The 16683-nt window shown below is 30.3% G+C and overlaps 4 protein-coding genes across 4 annotated transcripts; 3 read left to right on the forward strand and 1 right to left on the reverse strand.

Annotated features, from left to right (window-relative positions):
* The first annotated feature begins 2685 nt into the window (after window positions 1-2685).
* On the forward strand, window positions 2686-6297 carry LOC130901582 (nucleolar protein 14 homolog). Its single transcript, XM_057813058.1, has 5 exons — window positions 2686-3778; window positions 3832-4754; window positions 5343-5839; window positions 5897-6052; window positions 6108-6297. Exons 1-5 carry the CDS (start codon window positions 2803-2805, stop codon window positions 6208-6210), a joined length of 2655 nt encoding a protein of 884 aa, XP_057669041.1. The 5' UTR covers window positions 2686-2802; the 3' UTR covers window positions 6211-6297.
* A 916-nt stretch (window positions 6298-7213) lies between these two features.
* LOC130901584 (DNA-directed RNA polymerases I, II, and III subunit RPABC2) lies at window positions 7214-8548 on the reverse strand. The gene is made up of 2 exons (XM_057813061.1): window positions 8041-8548; window positions 7214-7462 (listed from the first exon to the last, which is right to left on the reverse strand). The coding sequence occupies exons 1-2, from the start codon at window positions 8246-8248 to the stop codon at window positions 7275-7277; spliced, it is 396 nt and encodes a 131-aa protein (XP_057669044.1). The 5' UTR covers window positions 8249-8548; the 3' UTR covers window positions 7214-7274.
* A 12-nt stretch (window positions 8549-8560) lies between these two features.
* On the forward strand, window positions 8561-9606 carry LOC130901583 (2-aminoethanethiol dioxygenase). The gene has a single exon (XM_057813059.1). It carries the CDS (start codon window positions 8732-8734, stop codon window positions 9488-9490), a length of 759 nt encoding a protein of 252 aa, XP_057669042.1. The 5' UTR covers window positions 8561-8731; the 3' UTR covers window positions 9491-9606.
* A 1378-nt stretch (window positions 9607-10984) lies between these two features.
* LOC130902582 (nuclear cap-binding protein subunit 3-like) lies at window positions 10985-16055 on the forward strand. Its single transcript, XM_057814808.1, has 7 exons — window positions 10985-11146; window positions 11244-11781; window positions 13329-13742; window positions 13818-14025; window positions 14275-14415; window positions 15405-15737; window positions 15807-16055. Exons 1-7 carry the CDS (start codon window positions 11024-11026, stop codon window positions 15946-15948), a joined length of 1899 nt encoding a protein of 632 aa, XP_057670791.1. The 5' UTR covers window positions 10985-11023; the 3' UTR covers window positions 15949-16055.
* Window positions 16056-16683: the final 628 nt, after the last annotated feature.

Below are 16683 nucleotides of genomic sequence, written 5' to 3' on the forward strand. Positions count from 1 at the left end.
CTTCTTCATCATCATCTTCTCCTCTTCCGCTTACTATATTCACTATTTCTTCATCTTTCACTTCATACTGTTCATCTTGGGCCAACCACACGCACAGTCAGGAAAAGGAAAGGGGATGCGCCGCGCGAGCCACTGCTGCACCCGAATAGTCGGATGTGATGAAATGGACTACTTCGTGCACAGCCCTATGGAAAATCATGTTAATATACTGTACATGACTGAGACTCTACTAGAGTTTCGGTTCCTAGGAGAATTTTTGATCTTTAAGCGAAAAATGTCTCGTTAATAGTGTCAGAACTTTATAAAATTAATTTAAATTCAAGCAATATAAAATTGTCAATAAAATGAGTATACTCAAGCGAAAAATGAAATAAAATTGTTCGCTTTTTGATCTCAAGTTCGTAGTTAACGACTTCTATTTCTATGTGGTAAACTTTTTGTTGCTTTTTCACGTTGCAGAAGCGGAAAATGTATCAAGAAAAAGTAAATAAATCAGTAAAATATTAGCCCACAATTCACTTTGATCGTGAAAAAATGAGTTGATCGAGTTTTTTATAGAATATAGAAAGTTTTATCTTTATATGTGCCCATATAAGTTCAATCGAGGTTAGTTCATAATGATATGGTGAAGATCTAACCACCTTCATTTTAGCATTTACTGCAATTTCATATTTTTTTAATGTGAATGGAACACAGAATCGATATTGAACTTAATATCCTTTTAGCCTATACTGTAAATATTTTTTTAGACGACGTCATCTGAAAGTTGTTCATCCTGTATTCATTTACATACCGAAAGTTGCGTTTTGAGTGTTCCATGTAGTGAAAATGACAGTTCCGTACTGCAAAACACTTTCAGGACGCTCTGGAGTACACAACTTTAACTTCTTTGGACACTTCAATATTGACAGTTGACAAGTTCACTTCGACGATTTTGCATAACCTTAAATTTTTAATTTTAGTCCTTGACATACAAATAACTATTTCGACCACTTGATTGCTGCTTTTTTTCTTAGTCTTGAGTGAGAACTTCATTATACATTACTATTATACAGTTACGAGGAAAAAATCTATCATTTGTTCGAACCATTCTTTAAAAACTTCAACATTCTTGGAACTAAAATAAAACAAAATGTGTGACTTAAAATAACTTAACTAAGTTTTGTATAACAATTTACGCTCTTTTCCATGAAAATAGACTATAGCAGCTTGTTTTGAATATCGTTTCGGTAACTTGGCTGTGAAGAAAAGAAAGTTCTTTGATTCAAATGCGTTGTTTATCGAGTTTTTAAAGCATCCGGGGGCCCACGCGGAACCTATCGTCTGCTGCAGAGATGTTAACTTGACGTTAAAAACCCAGTTGAAATTTTGATCTCATAAAACGATTTTATAATATTTATTTGTCGCAGTTATTTAAGAATTTGATTTTTTCTTTCAATTGGGTACCGAAATCTAGTATTGCATTTAAATGTCCCAGGGCACAAGGATTAAACTCGTGTCAAGACAATTTTCGAACTGCCCTCCTTTACAATGAAATTACGATTCATATGTCAAATTTTATGTTAATTCTTACCCCAATTAATTTACTGTCCGAAAAAATATTTATAACTTTTTCGGCGATACGTAGTTAAATGAACTTAAAATCATTTATAAGGTTTCGTGGATCACGAAAAACGTGCAAAAAAATCAAAGAAGAAAGAAAAAGAAACCGAACTGTGGCCATTTATTTTATTATAAACACAAATAAGATGAAAATATCGTCGACGAACTGAGAAACAGATTCCTTACAAAAATTTCATTTTTTAAAACTGTCTAGTTTTTTTCTATGAATAATTAAATCACAGTTTTTTGTTTATTGAAATAAATTTTGGAATTCACTTGCACACATCTTACATAAACCGTAACGTCAGAAATATTTTTTCTCAGATTTGTATGTAGATGACTATTTTTCACCACGTAATGGAAACATGGATTTCCATTACACAATCATATATGCGTCATTAATGACGTAAAACCAAAACATTTTCACTAACTTCTCTCTATTCTGTATATGTCTCCTGTTCAATATATTCAATAGGTAGGTAAACTAAAAATTTTTCTTCATAATCTTTTTTACAACAGTAAAACATATCGGGTCATTAAAAACATGTTTTTTTTCTAATAACAAAATCAAAGAAATTATATCATGTATATATAATAAAAAAAAACAGAGGAAATTGCAAAATCTTGGTAGATAAGAATCTTAACACGTGCCTAAAAAATGATTCAAAACAACTGATCGTTTTGAACATTATACTAGATTGTCTAACTTCTATTCATCACGACCTGATTGAATTAATGGTTCCATTGAATTTTCAGACAGTATAATTTCGTAGAGACTTTCTCTACTCGCAGTTTATTGAAAACATACCAAAAAAAAATAATCATTGCTTATATCAATTTATTAAGTTTATATTATATTCCCTTTATTTTTACAAGCATACAGTTATTATAGTAATATAATTATTTAACATTAAGAATAATACCATAATTCTGAAATGACAATACACAATTTTTAATTATACACTTAGAAATGTGAATTATACATTACACATAACCACTAATTTTAAGTGTAAATGAGGTTGCGGTAATGCAATTGTATTGTAAAATTATTTTGGACTTATTATGGAGATACTATAGAACTTCATAAAAAAGAAGATTAGGACTAGTATTTTTAGGTTATAATATATGAAGGTTAGTTATTAAAGCGTGGTGTGATAAACATATACTAATTTTAATTGGAATTTAAAAGTATAGTGAATAATGGCTAAATCTAAGAAAAAAAATCGAATGTCATCAGAGCGTGTTCATTTAAAAAAAGAACCAAAAAAGATGAATCCCTTCGAAATTCATGTGAATAAAGAGAAACTGAGGGTTCTAGGTAAAAAACAAAAAAATGATAAAGGTCTTCCAGGAGTTGCTAGAGCAAAAGCTATACAAAAAAGGAAATCTACTATTCTACAAGAATACGAAGTTCAAAACAAAACTAATACGTTTGTAGATAGACGTATAGGAGAAAAAGGTAAAATGGACTTTGAAGAAAAGGCTATCGCAAGATTTACAGCTTTAAAAGTAAAAAATCATAATAAAAAAAGTATTTTTAATCTTGCCGATGACGAAATTTTGACACATAAAGGACAAACTTTAAGTGAAATCGAAAAATTTGATGATCCTAGATCAGACGATGAAGATTTTTTTGATAAAGGACCAAAAACAGGAAATTTGGAGTCTGATTTTGTTGAAGAAGCTCATTTCGGAGGTGGTTTGTTTAAAAATACTGGAAAAGAAGGTGCAATGACACATAAAGACCTTATAAATCAACTTATAGTGGAATCGAAAAAGAGAAAAGCAGAAAAACAGAAATTGAAAGAGGCTACATTAGAATTAACAGAAAAATTGGATACTGAATGGAAAGATCTAATTCCATTAGTGAATTCAAATACACAAAAAACAGAAGATGAACCAAAAAAAAAGATTGATGACTATGATAAAGTAATGAGAGAGCTTAAGTTTGAAAAACGTGGTACTGTCTCAGACAGATTAAAATCAGAAGATGAACTAGCTAAAGAAGAGAAAGAAAATTTAGCAAAATTAGAACAAGAAAGATTAGAACGAATGAATAGTAGTGAAGATAAACCAAAACAGTATCATAGAAGTGCTGACGATTTGGATGATGGTTTTGTGTTCAATAGTGATAATGAAGACACACAAGAAAATATGTTGAGTTATAATCCAGAAGGTTTGGTACAAACTAAGTTATGTCTTGCTAATATTAATTGAATTGTTTCTTAGGTGAATCCAACTTACCAATTGAGGCCAATGTAAATGGAATTATTTTGAAAGCTAATAAAAATACTGAAGAAGCTGAAGATGATATAGAAGAAGAGAGTTCAGAAGAAGAAGAAACTGATTCTGAAGATAATCTATCTGATTTGAAAGAAGACAGTAATAGTGAAACAGAATCTTTTGGTGTAGAAAAAGAACAAGAAGAAAAAATGGAAAATGATGAAAAAATTGAGTATAAAAATGATAAAGTTGCTAATATATCAAATGAGTCAAGTAAATCTAGAGATATTGAAAAAGAAATTGCCTCAAATGAAACTATTGGATTGAAAAAATCAGATAAAACTACTTCTTCTGAAGATAATTCGAACAAAAAAGGAGTAAATGAAGGGGACATACCATTCACATTCGACCTACCAAATTCTTATGAAGATTTGCTTGAATCTTTAGAAAAATATGAAAACTATGAAAATCTAGTGTTACAGAGAATGATAAAGTGTAATCATCCCAGTTTATCAGAAACTAATAAAAGCAAATTGGGCTTACTATTTGCATATGTTCTCCAATATTTGAACGATCTTTTCTGTGAACAAATGGATGAGAAAAAAACTAAAAAACACTTTTGTATCTTTCAAAGTTTGGTACCACAAATTTACGAACTGGCCAAGTTGAATCCTGAGAATGCGCATAAATCAATCATAGAAGTTATTAAGGAGAAATTTGAAGAATTTAAGAAAAAACCTAGAATTTATCCTGGACTTGAAACATTGATATTTTTTAAATTAGTTAGCGTCTTATTTTCAACATCTGACTTCAGGCATCAAATTGTTACACCTTGTTTCATTTTTATGGAGCAAATATTAACAAAATGTAAGGCCAAAGACAGACATTCCATATCATATGGTTTATTCGTAACTACATTGATATTAGAGGTAAGTTTTGAACAACTTGTATATTTTTCTTGTTGTATGTCGTTGTAACCGGTCTACTGACTAATTTATATGAATAAAAAGCATTGTAAATGTTTCTTCTTGGAATTGTTGCACTCAACGCATCCGCCAAACTTTAGGTTCTATGCATATAATACAACAGGACCAGCTTCACGTTGTATGTGAGTGGACGAGTTTGTAACAGTATAGTATTTTTACTTAACCTATATAAAATTCGATAAGAGGCAAAAGTCGTGATTTTAATATATTTTATTATAATTAAGGGCATTTTGCAGGCCCCCATTATAACATTATGGCATTTTCAATATAATTCAAAGAAAAATTTGATTATTATCTATCTATTATTTAATTTCAATACACATTGTTTCATGGCTCGAAATGAAATGACACCAAGTCATTGGGATCATAGATAATCTGTAAGGGTCCGGTATAAATATGAGGATGGATCTATATTATTGCATCACGTGTGTTAACTGGAGATCTTAGATCCTGAAGAATTCTATACCAGCAATTACACATCAAAAATAGTTCAAAATATTCACCAATGCTGTATATATTTTCTGTTTTCAGTACTCAGTTTTGTCTAAAAGATATCTACCAGCGGTGATTAATTATTTATCAGGTTTATTACATATGGCTGTTCCAAAAGCAAGTGTGAAACTCTTGAAAATCCCACCACCTTTCAAGTCAACATCTTCTCACTTAGTTCTTGTTGATAATTACAGTTCTGAAGTGTTCGAATCCATGAAAATGAAAACTACAGATTTTAGTCAACAAGAGATAAATGGGGATTATCAAGTGAGAGTTCTGTACTCTGTTGTGAAGCTTCTAGAACAATTTTTAGAACATTACAAAGTTCTACCAAGTAATGTAGAGATATTCGAGTCAGTTTTAAAACATATTCAGTTAATTCCATGTAATTACTATCCTGAAATAGTACAAAATAATTTAAATAATCTAATAACTTTGTTGGAGAAAATAAAAGAGGAAAGAAGACTGACATATCTTGTTATGGAAATATCTAAACCTAAGGCTTTGAGGCTTTATGAACCAAAAATACAAGTGATGTAAGTAATTTCAAAGAGATTTTTTCATAAAAAATTTAACATTTCAATCATTTCAAGATATGATGGTAAACAACATAAATATCAATCGAAAGAAAAAGCTCAGCATAGTAAATTGTTACACAAATTAAAAAGGGAGAAAAAAGGTGCACTTAGGGAAATTCGCAGGGATAATGCGTTTTTGGGAAGAGTTAAAATTAATAAACAGATACAGAGGTTAGTACATATTATTTTTTTGTAACTCTAATTAATTTTTAACATATTTTTTTAGTGATACTGAGAGGAGAGATAAAGTTAAAAGAATATTCTCTGAAGCAGCTGTACAACAAAGCGAACTTAATGCTATTGACAGAAAAAAGAAAAAGAAACATTAGATATTGATATGAATTGTATATATTGTAATATATTTTCCCAATCTTTTTTTAATCATTTTCCAGCTATAATAAAATGATTCTATTGAAGTTTTTTTTATATTTTCGCATATTCCTCTTAAAGGTGGATTATTATTTACACTTCCTCTTCAAAATAGTGGATTAATAATGAGAAGAGTAGAAGTCTTGTCTAAATTTATGGATCAATTGAAATATTTAACAAAACATTGATTCAAATAATACAATTACATTCGAATCTCGATGTCTCCTAGAGCTCTCCATACGATACAATGTAAATTTCTTGGAAAACCAAATTACTTCTAATATTACCTTTATACAAGGAATTTTTTTCGTCAGAACCCTTCTATATGAGGAATTTTGTCGATCCTGGTAAATAAAATGACATTGATATAAGGATTTTCTTATTCAGAACCTCAGTATAGTAAATTTAACTGCTAGTTTATTGAACTGTCATGTGCAGTCATTGTATTTTGGTTAATAGAATGGGAGTTTTATTTTCTATACATATTATAATATAGTTATGAACAGGTTAAACATAGACCAATGTCTTCGATATAGCGAAATTTCACCAACTGAACTTTTTTAATCGGTCCCTTGAGATTTGTTTTATTCAGGTTTGATTGTAATTTGTACAAAGGAACCAGTAGTAATATTTTTGAATACTAATGCCAAAAAAGTGCCTAGATTGCATTATAAAACATTCTGGAAGAACTGACACAGAAAGTAATGTTTACATAACCAAATTCCATGGAAAATGCAAAATTTTCTAATGAATATCTTTTAAAATCCTATTGACTTATGAATTTTTACTTAAAGTTTTCCAAACTGTTATAAAAACAGAATAGAAATGATGAACTGTACGAATTAGTTTCCTTTCCAAAATGTTATCTTCTAGAATAGATTTTACACCCATTCGACTAAATCTGTAATTTCGCTAATTATCCTAGAAAAATTACAATAAAATTAATTAAAGTTCAAACCCATATTTACTATACAAATTTTAATTACTATAAATAAAAAATTAGAATAAACAATATCAATTAAAATTAATGATCTATTATAATAAGTTCGTCTATGCCCCAGTCTTCGTAGGAATGGTCAGGTAGATACCTTCTTATAATAATTGGAATTTTTCTCTGTTTTAATTCCTTCATGGCAATTTGTAAGGGATCCGTTTCCCCATCTAATTCTACCATAACGGGGGCGCACATAGCAATTTGCAGAGCCCTTGTCCCTATAATATAAACTGCATATATTTGTACTGTTTTCACTACAACACTCACAATTACTCTGATGTACGTTTCGATAATCAAGTTATCATCTTCACAATTCTGAAGGTAACCACTTAGGTGGAATGTTGTAATGCATGGAAAATTTCCAGCTGCAATTGTTTTTCACAGGAGGAAATTCATTGGGGATAATTTAGTATAAAAAGATAGGTCGAGTCAATGGATTTCGACCCCGCAGAGGAGCAATATATATATATATATATATATATATATATATATATATATATATATATATATATATATATATATATATATATATATATATATATATATATATATCGCTCCAAAAAACCTTTTTCATTATCCTACCAAATTCTATCCAACAAATATCATATTGTTTAACAGTTAGTTTAGTCGCATCGGTTCAAATAGATTTTAGTTTACCTTTAGTTTTTGAAGACTTGGTTATCAAAACGCGCGTCATAATTGTGTAGTGGGAGTGTAAAGTAGATTTCAATATGAATATCACTAACGTTTCTAGAAATTCCAACTTTATATTTAATTGAATTAAGATTGCCCTTACCTAATACTCTGGCTCGTTCATATTTCGTCATGTATTTGGTTGTTATCCGTTTATTTTTTGGTACACCGCCACCAGCTTGGCCTGGTGCTAGAATATCTATGTTATCTCCATCTTCTTCGGGTTGTTCAAGTTCTTCAATATTATCATCATCTACGTCTTCATCATAATCATCAGCAACGTCATTTTCATCAAATTCTTCGTCCGCCATTTTTTACAAAATTTGATTTAATAGTTTAAGTAGTTTGGTTAAAATATTAGCTAACTTCAGACTGTAACTATAAGTTTAAGGCGCGTTCAAATAGTTGATAACCAACATTGGTTTGACGACTAGTAACCAGCAATATGATTATTACAATTTTTATAGTATTTTGTTGAATAAAAAATGACTGTAACTATTGTTGATATTGTATTATCAATCTAATTTATAGATTGCAATCTAGTTCACTCTTACCTGAAAAAAATAGATAACTCTATGCGAAGGTAGCTTTTTATACATGCAACGTTACTTTAATAATTTTGATGTCTAATGTCAAAAATCCATAGAATTTTATTGCTTTATAATATAGGTGCATAAATAAATATCAGTTCAATTCACTTAAAAGTTGTTACCCCGTATTATGAAAGATTTAGACAAATATTAAAATAAACATTGATATTCAAGACTGCAAATTTCAATATTAGAGTAACTGCCATGGCTAGTCAAATTCAAAAGGTGTTAAAGCAAGCTTTGTTAACATTTACAAGTAAACCAAATCATTTTATATCCAATCTCGATAATTTATCGCAGATATTAGATAAAACAGTAGCAGAAGATCTAAATTTCGATATTACTACTGTTAATAAAGATGGAGAGGGAGCTCCAGTAACATATATAGATGTCTACGAAGATAATCTTCTTACCATGGGTATTTTTGTTGTACAAAAAGATAAGAAGTTGCCGTTACACAATCATCCTGAAATGTATGGTTTAATAAAAGTATTAGCAGGTAAAATTAGAGTAATAAGTTATTCTATTAACACTCCAAAAACCATAGAAGTTGATACTAGAAGTACCAAAGATGCTACCACACAAACTGGATCTAGTACACGAATTTTGCTAATGCCTGATAGAAATACGAGAAAACAATTAATAACTGCAGAGTTGGTTAGTAATGATATAGTTGGAGTTGAAAGTAAACCATGTATTTTGGACCCGAATAAGAGGAATATTCATGAAATTCATAGTGTTGATGGCCCAGCAGCATTTATAGATATTTTGGCACCACCATATAACACTGAAATCCCTGGTGTTGGTATTCGATATTGTTCATATTACAGTATACTTAGTAATGTTTTACCAAATGTATTCCGTTTACAAGAAATCAGAAACCCCTCTTGGTATTGGACAGATACTTTACCATATTTGGGCCCAAATCCAGCTGCTAATTTGAAGGAAGAAGAAATGATGTAGATTTTTCTTAAGAATGTTTGTTCAGTGTATGTGATATTTTTTTTTATTTGCAGTGTAAATTCAAAATGTAAATATTAAATAAATAAAAGAATGGTACTTTTATTGTATGAAAACAATCATATTTGGAACACTCATTCTGTAGGGTCTATATGAAAAGAACCAGATATATTGAAATTTGTACATATTTAATGTTTAATTTGTTCATTTTTGATTATTGAAAGTAAATGTTTAAATTTATTCCAAAAATAAATTCATCTCTAATATGCACATGTACTGTGTGATTGGTGCATTGCCTAATGAAGATACGACTCTAGGACCAGTATTGTCTTGCAAGGGGATTAAAATAAAAAACAATCGATCAAAAAATTGAAAATTTTTAAAAAAGTTTCGAAAATATTTGAATTGAATTCCATAGATGTCGTTAGGTTACTTCGAAAATTATCAATTTAAATTAGGGTCTATAAGAGTGTGTAGCTTCGAAGGAGCAGAAGTAGATGATGGAGATGAATGAATAATAGTTGATCACGTGGTTATCCTCGGGTACAATAATGACTCGTAATTATGGAAAATCTTTTCATTCATTTCGATTTAAATCAATTTTTAATGGTTTTTACACTTCCCAGATTACTCAGAACACTTCGCAAATTTGGGAGACTCCGTTCAACAAGTTAATATTCAAAATTCATTGTTATCTCGATTCTCATTTCGTCTCCTTGCAATAGGAACGCTCCCGTGCTTCTTTTCACTACCATTCGCATGTAACTAGACAATTCTAACCTATCATTTTTATTGAAACATAATTTTAAAATTATAATTGTATATAAATCATTTATGATTGTCGTCATATATAAGATTTATAGTAATGGATGATATTCTGTATATTGGACTGCAGAAAAGACTAGAAGAAATTGTTGCATAGCCCCATTGAGTTGTTTTAAGAGTACCCTCTAATACAAATCAGTGATTGCAGCGCTTAATGTATAAAATTTCGATTATTGCAAGTTCAGAGAGAAAAAAAAATGCTCGTTGAAAGCCAAATTTAAAACTAAAATATGGATAAAATCAGTTTGAATTTACACAGATCATGTTACGTATTCGATCGAATAAATGACATTATTGCGTATTCTTACTTCAAAATATATTATTTTCCAAAAAATCGGTTTCCTCGTCGCAAAGAGTAAAAATAAAATGAAAAAAAATGTTGTTTGTTGCTTTATCTTTCTATTTTGACTTTTTAAGGCTTTTCGGCGCCGTCGTGTACCAAACGACTTTACTCTTATGTACCCTGGATATATTTGCCTTGATTGATACGTTTCATAAAATGTTTCAATACCTCAGTAACGCCCAGCTCTGACGAGAGAATTTAGCTCATAAAATATGAGATAAAAACCTCAAAATTTTAAGTTTAAAATTGTTGTCAATAACAATGACAATCAGAATTCATAAAAAGCCAAACGCGCTTTTCATATTCATCTACCTTCAGAAATGTCAATATGTCATTTGTCAATGTAATTCGCATTGTGAATGTGAAAAATGGAGACCGATAAGGAGCGTCCAAATATAAGGATAGAAATTCAGAATGAGAAGATGGATGTTGAAGAATCTGAGAATGAAGATGGCGAAATTGTGGATGAAGAACCTGGACAAGTAATTTCTGTAAGATTTTAAGCTAGCTCTATTAAGGGATTTGTCGTATTTTGTTAGGTATGTAATATGTAAATACAGATTGTTTTAATTTTTTTATAAATTATAGGTTCCAAAAAATTCAAATAGAATAGTATTTACTACTGGAATAAACATATTTGACCAAGAAGAGCAAAGAAAACTACAAGAGAGGGCTAAAAGATTTGCTTTAAAACCTGATGAAATCCATAGTTTTACAGACACAGATCTAGAAGACCTAAGAGAAAGCCTAGGAATTACAGAAGAGAATGAGAATATAGTCAGATTTGACACCGTCCATTTATTAGGTACAAAAGACATGTTAATAGAAGATATTCTTGAATATTTTGCAAAGTATGCTCCTACTGAGATTGAATTTGTGGACGAACAAAGTTGTAATGTAAAATGGATAGAAAATATATCTGCTGCAAGAGCCATGTTTTATTCTTCCAAAGCTGTTAATGGTATGCCTGTAAGAGAACAATTCCATGTTAAAGATTTTTTGGAGAATGATATGGAAGAAGCACCTGGACAGAGTATTCTACTTAAAAGTAGAACAGTTGAACTCAAAATTGATGACGTTGTACCAACTACAGAAAAAAAATTCAAAAATGGTATTGATATTTCAGGTAATTAATAAATTATTTCAGAAGAGCAGTGAAGTGAATGAAAAATCTTCGGTTTTACAGGAGAGTAGATAAATTTGGCAAATGTATATAAAGTATAATTGAAAAGGGTGTAAGTGAGAGAAAGTAATGCTAAATTGAGAGCATGTAGAATATATTTTCCAAATATTAGGCTCCAATCCCTAAGTATAGCTACATCATTGTTTCAGATAAAATTGTATGTGTATCCTTTAGAACTGTTGTCTTACTTTTTCTAGAGATTTCATAAAATTTTTACCGCCAATAAATTAAAAGGAAGAAATTGAAAATTATACATTCAAGTAGGACAATCTGTTTAAACGCAGGTTATTGACAGAAATTAAATTTCTCTCACTTCACTTTTCAACTTGACCGAGTCATGTGTTGTTTAATTGAAAGAAGGTAACAACAGCTGGTTCTGTTTAATTATACAGCCATATCCATGTTCTCCTGTGTAAAGGATGTGTTTTTAATATTGTCTATAGACATATTTTTGTTTGACACAATTTTGCAGTTACCTAACATGATTGCTCTTCATACACACTGAACAAGCTATAGAAGCAATCTAAAAAGACCCAGCTCAATCCTTATGGAAATTTTTCTGAAACTTGGAAAGATTATAGTTTGGAGCAAGCTGATTAAATGTCTCAATAGGCATGAAACCCCAAAACCTTCCTTGTAGAGTCCAAGGTACCGTAAAAAGGAGGGTTCATTTAGTTTTTCCTAAATTTGGCAGAATGATAGTTTGAAGCAAGCCGATTAAAAGTCTCAGTAGGCATGAAACTCCCCCAAAACTATCCCTGTAGAGTCCAAGAGTACCATATGAAGGGGAGCTTTGGCCAGTTTTTCTAAAACTTTACACAATGATAATTTGAAGCAAGCTGATTAGAAGTCTCAATGGGCCACGTATTTTAACTTTACCACAAGATTTTTGCGTTGTCTATAACCAGGTTATAAAAATTTCTGTAAATATTCAAAGTTACTTTCATTGAAAAGTATGGTATTTCTTACCGCAATCATTTTAAATATACTCCAGCATCATCAGTGATCCAGAGATGTATCATCTAAAGTTGTAGCCAAAATTTTAAATGATTTATCTGATATCTTGCCATGTTTTCAATAATTAACTCTTCCATTTTTATTTTTTTTTAATGTGCTAGTTATGATCTTTTTTGAATATTATTTATTTTTGTTGTCTTAAATATTTTTTGAAACATTTTAAATTGGATCAACTTTTTCCTACTGATTTTTGTATGAAAATTAATGAACTAAATTGAAAAGTTGTAGGTTATCATATAATAAATCTTAAAATTAATTCTCTCTGTAATTTTTCATACTAATTTGCTATTTTGTATCATTAACATTGCAAACTGTTTTCGCATATTTCAATATGTGTCTCTAATTATTTTTGCTTATTTCAATGTGTTGCAGACTATTAAAAAAAATATTTTTCCCCGAGTTAATTTTAAATAATATTTTTTAAAATATAGTGGTCGATCTGGAGATTTATAAATCGCCGTTTTGTATTTTAGAAATAAATGTACCTATACCACCAGGTTATTGGAGAATGGGTGACAAGCATCCAAAAGCCAAATGTCTGTTATTAAGATTTGCTTTTAAGACTGACAAAAAACCATATGGAATAGAAACTTTTGCCAAATATTACAAAAAACTTGGTATGACAAAAGCACAAATAGATAAAAGAAGAGAGCCTGGAGGTATATTTGACAGAAACAAAGATCTACCTAAAGATAAAAATCCTTGGGGTAGTTTAGCTAAAAATTGGGATCAAGATGTTAATCTTAGAGAAACTATACCTAATTCCGGAGAAGTTGTGGAAATTAAAAATTCCAGTTTAGCAACTAGGTTGGGAGTTAAAGAAAAGGTGGCATCAGATAATGAAATAGAAGTAGTTGAAGCAGAAACTACGATAAAAAAACCAAAAGGTAATTTATACTTATTACATTATTTACATGAATCTTTGTTAACTTATTTTTATCAAATTAATTATCATTTTTAAGGCAGATCGATGAGAATGCGAATGTATGCTGATGAAGAAGAGGAACGAATAAAAAATAGAAAAGCAATTCAAAAAATTAAAAAACAAACCGAGAAACTTACCACAGAACCAAAAGATTTGAGAGCAATTTTAAGTATGAATAACTACAGTCAACCTATTGAAATTATTGATTTGGTTCAAGATGATCTCGGTAAAAAACTGAAAAATAGGTTAGTTTTTAGAGATTATTACTTTTGCTATAGATATTTTTTTATTCCATGGTTGTGTGTTCTTTTGTTAGAATGCATTGCCTATATTGGACCCCAAAATCTGCTATATTCCATATTTCTTGTTCCTCTTCAATTCCCATTCCTTATGTGTGTTATTTTCCATTCTGTGTTCTTCCTTTAATATTTGAACTTAACCATATAACTATTTTATAAAGTAAATATTGTATTGTTAAGAATATTTACTTTTAGATCTCGACAAATGGTTGTTTCCATTGAAAGAGATCCCTGGGAAATCCACCACGAAAGAAAAGAAAATATTAGGTCAGATATCAGGTCAGTGTTGAATAAGAGAAGAGAAAGGTCACCGATTGTTGAAAGAAGACCTGTAAGGTAATTAATTTGATCAGGAACTTTTGTTTTGTTCAGAAAGTACTACTTCAAGTTTGAGTTACTTAAAAATTCCATACTCTACACATTTATAAAGGGTATTATATACACTGCGACCTAAAGGATCTATTGTGTCCCCTTTTCTTGCCGAGGCACTAGACATGCTCATTGTTTACCACTTAATATTATTTCCAATTCGTTTATAAATTTTAGGATGTAGAATGACTTCAGCTGCCAGCTGGAGCTCAAGGGAATGTAGACAGAGATGTCATCCTCTACATAGCATAATCTGCACGTTGCTTTATCTGCTAAACCATTTTCAAATGTCCAGTTAGGCGGTAATGCCCTGACAAGTCTTGTTAATATTCGTCGATTGTTCTTCTTAAGTTGATACACTCAAAAGATCTTCTTTGGTTATAGGTTCCCAGGAGTATTTTGCCGGTCTAAATCCCTGTAGATTCTTCCAGTAACAGATTTTTTCCCTATCTACCTCCCTCTAAAACAATAAGAAAGGTTTTGAATTGTGTGGACAGTTGCCTGGACATATAATGGGAATTAACCAAAGAAGAATACCTATGAAAATAAAGGAGGTAGATGAAAAAGTAGAAAGCAACGGAAAAGACACTAGATTTACCAGACTGAGTAAATAAGTCAAAACAAAGGGAAAATGGTATGGAATTACTTGCTGGGAGTAGAAAAAGATATCTGAAAGACATAAGGAGAAACCAAGAAAAACAAATATTGTGTGAATGTATTGTTTGATTCACTTTTGCAGAATATAAAGTCCATCTAAGAGATGCTACAGAAAATGACACTCTTGTCGATGTAGCTTTGGAGTTTCTTTTTAATTTATTGTAAACATTAATTTTAATAGTTTATTTTGATCCTGTAAATGAGTTGAGGTGTCATTAATGTTGATATTCTACACATTACTTCTCACTACATTAAATTGATCTCAACTGGAAGGCGATTAATAGTTTATTTTACATTAGGTATAGAGATAGGAGTCCAATCCGAATGTATGAATCTCCCTTACGAAGAAGATCGCCAGTTAACAGAAGACATAGGTCGCCAGAACGTACAGTTAGGTATAATAGATATGCTCGATACCTGCATGAAGGCCATGGTTCAGATGATGATTCTAGAAGAACATCAAAACCCAAAAGTAAAGTAGCAGTCGTTATAAAAAAACAGAAGAAGCCAACGGTTGCTTCGACGATTTGGTCGAGAGTACATGAAAGTGAAAGTGAAGAAAGTTCGAGCGGTAGTGAAGAAACATCTAAATCGGAATCTGAAGAAGAGAGTAGTAGTTCTAGCGAGGAGAGGTATGTATTATCTAGAATTGAAGTAACTAAATAGTGAAGATGTTGATTATGAAAATGTTTCTTTTTTAGTCAATCAGAATCTGAAAGTGAGTCTTCATCTTCAGAAGAAACATCTGTGGGAATTCGAAGGCCAGGTTTTGAATACAACGGCATGAAAATGAATCCAAGTCGTTTAAAAATAACCATGTCGAATGATAGGTACAAACGATAATACTAGAAGTATGCATGTGTGTTGTACATATGTAAATTAATCTCATATCTATAGTGTGAATTAAAAAATTGGTGTAATTTAATGAAGTAATTGATAGAACAGTACAAGTTTTTTTTATTTTATTATAGATTTAAGTATAATTAATCAGGTTTTTATAAAAATAATTTTTATACTATTAAATTTACTTTTACAATCCAATCACATCGTGATTCATTCAAAACAATTATAGTTTTGAAATGGTGTTTATAATTTCAGTCAAATTAGTTAATTTGGAACCATATTCTGATTTTGTTTTTCATCAGAAGAGTGTAGGAGATTAGAAGATCTAAAAATAGATGGTAAAACTTTCAAAGGTGTAAAAAGCTTTAAATATCCCTGGGAAAATATAAATAACCAAGCCCTGCCATTCAAGACAGAATACAAAGTGTTAATAGAGCTTATTTTACGAACCTGAACCTCCTGAAAAATAAACTAATAACAAAAAGAACGAAGTTAAAAATCTATAAGACTCTAATAAGAACAATCATAACTTATGGTAGTGAATGTTGGGTGATGACACAAAAAGACCAAGATTGAGAATATTTGAGAAAAAAATTATCATACTATATGGAGGAACTAGAATGAACGGAGAATTTGATATAATAGAGAAATCTTTGAAATACTAAGCAATGAAAACATAGTCAGATTCATTTAAGCCCAAAGGCTAAGATAGTTTGGTCACTTCCAAAGAATGAA

This window comes from Diorhabda carinulata, chromosome X (assembly GCF_026250575.1).
Source record: "Diorhabda carinulata isolate Delta chromosome X, icDioCari1.1, whole genome shotgun sequence".
Taxonomy (NCBI): domain Eukaryota; kingdom Metazoa; phylum Arthropoda; class Insecta; order Coleoptera; family Chrysomelidae; genus Diorhabda; species Diorhabda carinulata.